The sequence below is a fragment of the Austrofundulus limnaeus genome, unplaced genomic scaffold (assembly GCF_001266775.1).
Source record: "Austrofundulus limnaeus strain Quisiro unplaced genomic scaffold, Austrofundulus_limnaeus-1.0 Scaffold267, whole genome shotgun sequence".
Lineage (NCBI taxonomy): Eukaryota > Metazoa > Chordata > Actinopteri > Cyprinodontiformes > Rivulidae > Austrofundulus > Austrofundulus limnaeus.
The window spans coordinates 385,539-393,498 of NW_013952669.1; the positions used below are offsets into that span (position 1 = coordinate 385,539).

At 38.8% G+C, this 7,960-nt stretch overlaps 2 protein-coding genes across 2 annotated transcripts in view; one reads left to right on the forward strand and one right to left on the reverse strand.

Annotated features, from left to right (window-relative positions):
• twf1a (twinfilin actin-binding protein 1a) overlaps positions 1 to 3,251 on the forward strand; it is a 9,730-nt gene extending 6,479 nt beyond the window's left edge. Inside the window, exons 7-9 of the mRNA XM_014020822.1 lie at positions 284 to 434; positions 531 to 652; positions 2,097 to 3,251. Of these exons, the coding sequence (XP_013876276.1) occupies positions 284 to 434; positions 531 to 652; positions 2,097 to 2,264 (441 nt within the window). The 3' untranslated portion in view covers positions 2,265 to 3,251. The remainder of the gene's footprint in view (positions 1 to 283; positions 435 to 530; positions 653 to 2,096) is intronic.
• A 320-nt stretch (positions 3,252 to 3,571) lies between these two features.
• Positions 3,572 to 7,960, reverse strand: part of irak4 (interleukin-1 receptor-associated kinase 4) — a gene marked incomplete at its 5' end in the record, with an annotated part of 13,747 nt that continues 9,358 nt past the window's right edge. The window contains 5 exon segments of the mRNA XM_014020823.1: positions 3,572 to 4,050; positions 6,154 to 6,318; positions 6,460 to 6,522; positions 7,164 to 7,350; positions 7,581 to 7,690. Of these exon segments, the coding sequence (XP_013876277.1) occupies positions 3,988 to 4,050; positions 6,154 to 6,318; positions 6,460 to 6,522; positions 7,164 to 7,350; positions 7,581 to 7,690 (588 nt within the window).

The window sequence follows — 7,960 nt, forward strand, 5'->3', positions numbered from 1 at the left end:
TGTATTTATTTAGTGGTTCATATAATTCTGCTTTTATTTCTAATTATGTCAGTTTTGGTCCTCCATACTGCAGAAGCCTGATAATCATCTATTCAATCATATCAGGTGTGTTGGARCAGAGAAACAAGTAAAACATGCAGGGCTGCGGCCCTCCAGGACCAGGATTGCCCATGTCTGCTATAGTGTCATTAATTATTCACTCTCTCACGTAGATCTGGCTTTGGGCAATGATGGAGTCAATTTTTGCCTGCAATGAGAGTAATTTCCACTCCTTTGCCAACAGAAAATAGATGCCGAAAGGGAGATGATTTGCTTGTGCAGCACTGAGCCAACAGAGGTGAAAGACCTGCCAAAGAGAATCCCCAAAGATTCTCCACGTTACCACTTCTTCCTTTACAAGCACTCGCACGAAGGCGACTACCTGGAGTCCACAGGTGCTTCAGTTTTTCCCGTCACAAAGCACTCCTCTTGGTGTTCTGAGTGGGGTCATGTTTACCTCTTTGTATCTTTTCTTTTTTTTTTTTTTGTAGTCTTCATTTATTCCATGCCAGGGTACACGTGTAGCATCAAGGAGAGGATGTTGTATTCCAGCTGCAAAAATAACCTGATTGACATGGTGGAAAGCAAGCTCCAGATTGAGATTGAGAAGAAGGTGAGTACAAAAGATTATGAGCAAGTGTGGTTGACAGCTCCTCACCTGTCAATCTGGCTCTCAGTTGTTGAAAAACCTGTCTGAGTAGCTGCATTTATGATTTTTTTTTTTTTTTAGAAAAAATAGATAGAAGTATTCATTTTCTACAAAAAAATAATAATAATCTTGGTAATTCATTATCCAAAATGAAAACAGGTTAGATTATGTTTTATGCATTTACTGTAAAAAGTTAAATGCTAAATATATTTTTAATTATTTCACACACTATATTAGCATATAAAAATGTACACTAACTTACAGCATCAGTACTGCATGTTTAAGTCTTGACGTTTTGCAAAAGCCTCTTAATGTTTCATTCAAATCAGCTGTCAAACCACTAAACCATGCAGCATAGTGGCCCTTGAGGACAGGATTGGTTGCCACTGTTTATGCTTCTCTGCTTCAACACACCTGATTTGAATCGATGATTGATGAGCAGTCTTCTGCAGGACATGGAAGACATGTTGAGGAGGTAATTCAACCATTAAACTGGGTGTGTTGGAGCAGAGAAACATGTAAAACAGTGATAAATTATAACTTTCAGTAAAAATATCATGTTGTTAAATAGCTTCAGTGGAGACATTGAAACTGTAGTTGTATTTCAATGTTTTTGTTTTTTATTAAGTGGTGTTATGTGGGGTCGTCAATAAGCAAAAGCTTGCCTGCAGTAAAAATCACTCAGAGCACTGTGAATTCATTAGTTTTTCTTTTCTGTTGACGTTTTGAAGAGCCACTTAATTAAAAAATAGGCTCAAATTTAATCATGGGAGTTTTTCTAGTGATCCCTTCAACAGGTACGTAAAGAACATTTTATCTGCTTTTGTTCCAAATTCGATTATGATTCGAAACGTTTTTTTTTTCTCTCCTTCACTACAAAAAAGCAACACTTAGTGTATTGATGCTAATCTTTGTCACTTGACACATTTCACAGGACGTCATTGGTTGAGGAGCTTTGTTTACAAAACTAATGTCCACATGGTTTTTAAATGTTATCAATGTTCTGGCTTTCCAAGACACATCAAGTTGGTTTGATGTTGCAGTTTGGCGACATTGAGCCCTGTAACATTATTTTATACATTTCTGCTACTTTTACATTGCATTTTGTGTTTTTTATTGGTTTTAGGAGGCAAAATGAATCCTACAAAAAAATAGAATGTGGATCCTTTCCTACAGTTTCATGGAAATATCTTTAACATTAAGGAATATTTTACAGTAGTTCAAGCTAATAGTTTATATTTGCATATTTTTTAGTTGCTTAATATATACTTGATATTGAGGGTATTTTATTGTGGGTAAGCTACCGACAGCAGATAACTTCAGATCCCCACTTTAAAAAATCTAGACTATTCCTTTAATTTAAAAACTAGAAAATAATGTAAAATGATTTTTTTTTTCTGTTTTGCAGCTGGAAATTGAAAATGGGGATGAACTAACAAGTGATTTCCTGTATGAGGAGGTGCATCCCAAGCAGCATGCACATAAGCAGAAGTTTAGCAAACCCAAAGGCCCTGCCGGTAAAAGGGGTGGCCGCCGAATCACCCAACTTCCCCGTGAGGGAGAAGAGGAAGATTGAAACCGACCTCAGCTCTAGAACACCATCTCCAAACTCCGAGCACGTTCCACAGTGGAACATTCCTGCAATGGGGCCACACATTTAACATTTAATACCCCCAAACCCCATGAGAAAATAAATAAATAAATAAAAAAAGGAAAATAAACAAAACATGAACCTCAGATTGCCACAGAATTCCCCAATAGACCAAACTATGCACGCCAAGGACAACTGAGCAACATCACTTCAATTTCCATTTGTAGCTTGTCAAATGGAACTGCATTTATCTCACAAAACGCTTGATGATAATTCAAGTGGGGGGGGTCTAAAGTTAAAGTTTCTACTTTGTTGCCAGCTCTGACACTTTAAAACAAATGCTCGTGACTAATGTGAACTCACGCCAATACGATGAAATCCCTAATTTGAGTTCACATGCTTCAATTCCTGAAAAGCATTCCTGAAGTTAACTTTCTTTTGTGTTTGTCTCCTACTCGCTGCACAATGAGGTGCTCCAAAGCAGAAAAAAAAAGTCTAAATATTCCCACTTGTCTGTTTTGTTCATTTTAACTGCTCATTTTTTTAAATGGAAAATAATTCTCTTTTGATATAACTGTGGTTTACATAAAAAAAATCATCTGCTGAGAAACTTATTTTTCTATGCAAGTGCTGTAAATGTACATATTGTAGCTGTGTGATGCTCTGTGACTAAGAAACGGTCTGTTCTGGTGATTGCCAGTAAGAATTGCAGAGGAAGGAATGGGCTTCCAGAAATTTTCCATCGATACATTTCAGATTTCATCAAGATGAAGCTCCTCAGAACTGGTTTCCACAAAGAACAGAAAGGAAAGGGAATACTACTAAGTACCTTCATCCAAATGTTGCCACACTCACTGGTCTGATCAACATTAGGCAAACTACCACATTCACCTCGTGTAAAGGGAAATTCCCTTTATGTTCATTCATTGTCATTGGGGGAAAAAAAATTAAAAAAATCATCTTTGGGTCTTATTTGTTTTCTTACAAATCTTTCTTTCAAAGAAGAAAAATAAAATATTTAAATCAGATGTGGTTTTATTTTATTCTTCCAATAAAAGCAAAGCAACACAAAAAACTGCTAAACATTTTTACACTTCAATATATAATTTTAAAAGTAAAGCCATTTGTCTCAAATACTGCATGATTAAAAGAAAGCTTTAAAAGTTGCAGAAATTACAGCAAGTACATTGATTTTGATAAAAACTTTCAGATGCATCACATCAAACAGGATGAAGTCAAATTTGGTCTAAATAACAGAAGCACAGTTTCAGGTTTCTGCCTTTTCAAGCTACATTTTGATACCATTATTTTGCCTGAGTCCCATTTTTAGGTTATTCTAATGAGTGTTTGGTGTCATTTTAAAGACATCTCAAACAATATTTGGATATTAGGGTTTCCCAGCTGGACAGAAAAGTTTTGCTAGCTTGCAGGAAAAATAAAAAATAAAATCAAGCCTTTCTTGCCTAATTTATTTTTGTAGCTACAGCACAAAAATGTGCTTCTAAAACTTCTTTAATATCACATTTCAGACAGTTCATTCAAATGATCTATTAAGGGTTTTTTTTTTCATCATGATTTGACAAAATGCATTTGTTGCAAGTGTTTTAACCAATTCACTATAGCTGCCTATTTCTCCACAAACCACTTGAGGATTTAATCCTTGGTTCGACATGATTTGTCAGTCCGAGTGATGAGATTGATTCGAGCTTCACTTCTGTCCTTCAGAGTTCAGTGAAATGTTCTTGATGACACTGTGGAGCTCTGAAATGACCTGCAGAGACAGGCTGATGTTAATGATGAAAAACATGCAAATATTTGGTTTCATACATTACAAAAAGTTAATAATTTGGGGGGGGGGGGGGGGGGGGGTTGAAAAATGTTATCAGAATTGGCCTTGTGTTTTAGATGCATACTAGGGGTGCAGACATTATCAAGGGGTCTTCTATTTATTTAGATCCCCATGAGGCTCTTCCATAGGGACTACTCTTACTGGGGTCCACTTCAGCAAAACATCAACAACACTTTAAATCAATACAACTCAAAATCTCAACACATAATACTTTTAAAGTCTGTCAATGGGACATGTCCAGAAAACCTCCAGAGAGAGGTAATCTGTTCAGATGCCTGATCCACTTCAGCTGACCCGTTTCAACTTCATGGCAGTGAGCCCAGCAGCTTTTGGTTCTTTTGGCAGTGTGGGCAGCAGCCAAGTCCTGCTGGAATATGAAGTCAGCATCTCCATAAAGCTTGTCAGCAGAAACAAGCACAAAGCGCACTAAAATGTCTGAATTTCTGCCATTTAACAGCACTGTGTAGCTGCTAATTGTTTAGCTCTCGTGTTTGTGTTTGGTTCTTACCGCATTAAGATGCCACCCCAACGTGATGTAGGTCTTCTCTGTACGGAGCCCGCGAGGGGACATGGGAGGTTTTTTTTTTTCTTTTGTGTTCCCTCGCAAAAGTCGTTTGTCACTGTTGTGCCTGCCGGTTTATTAAATTCACATGTTCACTATTAGCGAGTTAGTCTACTACTTTAATTCAGCTTCAGAATGAATATATCACACAGCCACATATGGAAGTACGTCATATGCCGATATTTTAACCCAGTGCATCCACGCAACATCAATGCCAATTTCATGAACTGTGGCGGCACATCCTGTTTTAGTAACGATATTTCAAAATAAAAGTCTGATTTAATTCAGTTCATATACAAAACAAACTTTTGTGTGGGAACGCAAAACAGTTTTGCGAAGTAAAGGCTCCCACATACTCGGGCATACTCTGCGCATTCCATGAGCCACACGGACTCAGCGCGTACTGTCCGCGGACAGTTGGGAGTTCATACTCGAGCATACTAACCACCTGACGAATTCTCTAATTCCTCGCAATTTCAGTCATGATGTCAAGGATCAGGAGGAAGAGATGTTTTAAAGCTAAAATGCAAACTAAGAAAAAAAAAGAAAAGAACTACCTTACCCAGGATCTGAGCTATTTCCTCCCACAAATTTGTTGCTCGCTGGAAGTCTTTATATTCCTTCATTGACGCGTCATAACGTTTTTAATCTCCTCCATGAGACGCTTTTCAAGATTTGACTCCATTTCATCCACAAATGACACAGATTCTCAACTTTATCTTCTTGGTGTCACACCCAGAACAGTACATGTCACTGTGCGCACCGTGGGCGCAGATGTAAAAAACTGATCTCTGTGTGGACCAGTCCGCACATGACTGCTTCAGGTCCGCATTGAGTCCACCTTGAGTCCGCGTGGACCTCCGCGCACTGAAGTGCGCCTGCGTATGTGGGGCCTTAATGCTAAGATATTGCGAGGTAACGCAATAGTATTACATGGGAATGCAAAAGAAAAAAAAAAATCCCCCCATGTCCCCTCGCGGGCTCCGTATTTCTGGACCACATCCAATATTTGCGTTTTTTGCTATTCGAAGAAAATCTGAGAATATAACTGACAAAAATCAGGGCTTCACTGTAACAGCTGCTCTTTTACATGATGCAGTGTTATATCATAATGGCAGGAGCAGTTTCGTTGATTAGCCTGGGGTTAGCCTGTGGATCCAACAGTAAACTGTCTCATCAGTGCAGAGGAGTCCCATACAGCTGCTTCACACTCAGCTGTAAACATCTGCAGTGTGTGCTGATATTCAGAGACCTCAAAATTATTAAACCTGACACACTCCTCTCCATGACTGAATTCTATTTCTCCTGGAAAACAAAATGACAAAAAAGGAATCGACACTCCTAATACATATAATGGTTTTGTTTTGGATCTTAATACAGCTTTTTGATATGTGGAGATTTAGCAGCGTTTTGGAAGTTTTACCATCAAACTAAAGGCCTTCGATAGCTTCTCCTCACTGTACCTGTTTGATGACTGGGCGTCTGTTTTTTCGATCATGCAAGCAGTTAGACGCCAGACAATACATCGTCTCCACTTGACTCAGCTCCCAGTCTCTCATCTTCTTATCCACAAACTCTTCCAGAGTCAGATCCTCGTCTTCATCATCTATATCATACCGCATATCCATCTAAGAAAAAAAAAATCAAAGTTTGTGCTAACAGTGTTCCCTAATGATGAGTCCTTACTTATTAAATATAACCTAAATGAGCTGTAATCATGAGCTGCAGCTAGACAGACAGATACTGAGAGCCTCTTTTGTGCATCTCACCAAGAACTGTGGCTCCTTGTTTTCATCAGCTGGAGGGAGTCCAGACAATATTTCTAACAACACCTGCAGATGGCAGAGAGACAGAGTTAATTACACTGCTCAGAGCAACAGGAACCCTTTATTACTTCACTTGGTGCTATATAACCTCACTGAAAAAGTCACATTCCCACAGCTGTCCAGATAAAACCCACTGTGTGTACTGTGCACTTCTTTAAAAGGGAAGCCTGACTAGTTGTAACATCAGATATTATTATGACCTGCACACGCGAAGCGTAAGTCGTTGTTTTCGTACTGTTTTTTTCTTCTTCTCAGTGATTTTTGGTCAACCGTAGCACAAAAAAGGCTTCACTGATCAACATGAAATTTGGCAGGACTGTAGATGAGTCTGACCTACACTGCGCCAGCCAACCATTTTATGATAGACGCCATATTTGAGGATGGGGCTCCTTTCAAAGAGGGGGTGTCTGGACATGCAAAAATGCTTATAACTCAGAAACTGTTCAACATAGGAGCTTCAGATTTTTGTGTTGTTTAGCTCTGATGAAGCTCTATCCATCATTTTTTTGAAATCATCCTTTATGCTTGCCATTTCGATCCAAATGCAGCCTCATTTCATTATTTTACAGTTTTGATAAATAACCTGCCAGTTAGTGGTGTAAACCGAACATTTTCTGTTTTGCTAGCCACGTCTGTGGAAAGCTCACCACCCCGAAGCTGAAGATGTCAGATTTTGAGGTGATCTCTCCTCTCAGTGCCTCTGGTGCCATGTACGCACGGGTTCCCACAATCCTCTCAGTCATCATCGTGGTCAGTGTGCGACTGGCCGATGCCCTCGTCAGCCCAAAGTCAGAGATCTTTGCCACAAAAGTTTCATCTAACAGGATGTTTGCACTAAAATGTAAATAAACAAGGGACAATGACCTAAAGCATGAAGCATATTTAATTTAAAATGTTTTTTTCTGCTTATGGTAAAAGAACATTTTAAGCCTTTTGAAGAAAATGAGACGATCAAACCCTGACGATCAAACCCTCTACTATGTAATGCACCACTCATCTCTTTCTACATTCAGTAAGACAGGTAAATATTTGTGGGGTGTTCATGCAGCAGAAAGACTTCGTACCTTTTCACGTCTCTGTGTACGTGATGATTGCAGTGCAGATACTCCAAACCTCTGGCTGTTCCTTCTGCTATCGAGCATCTCTGTCGCCAGGAAAGAGGAGGACTTCCATCCTGCATGAACCAAGTTCATATTAAGTCCTGCGTATAGAAGCTCTGGTCTTAAAGGGGTCCCCGATTAGTTGTAACATTAGACTTTATTTGATATTTATTTTAACTGTAAAAAAAAGACTGTAAAAATACAGTAGGCCGTTTAGTTTTGCAAATTTTTAAAAATATATTTTAACACGGACAGAGCCATTTAATTTACATACAAAGCATTCTGGGTAAATGATGACGTGGATAGGTCCTCGGTGTGAGCAAGCTATATCCACCCTGAAGGTT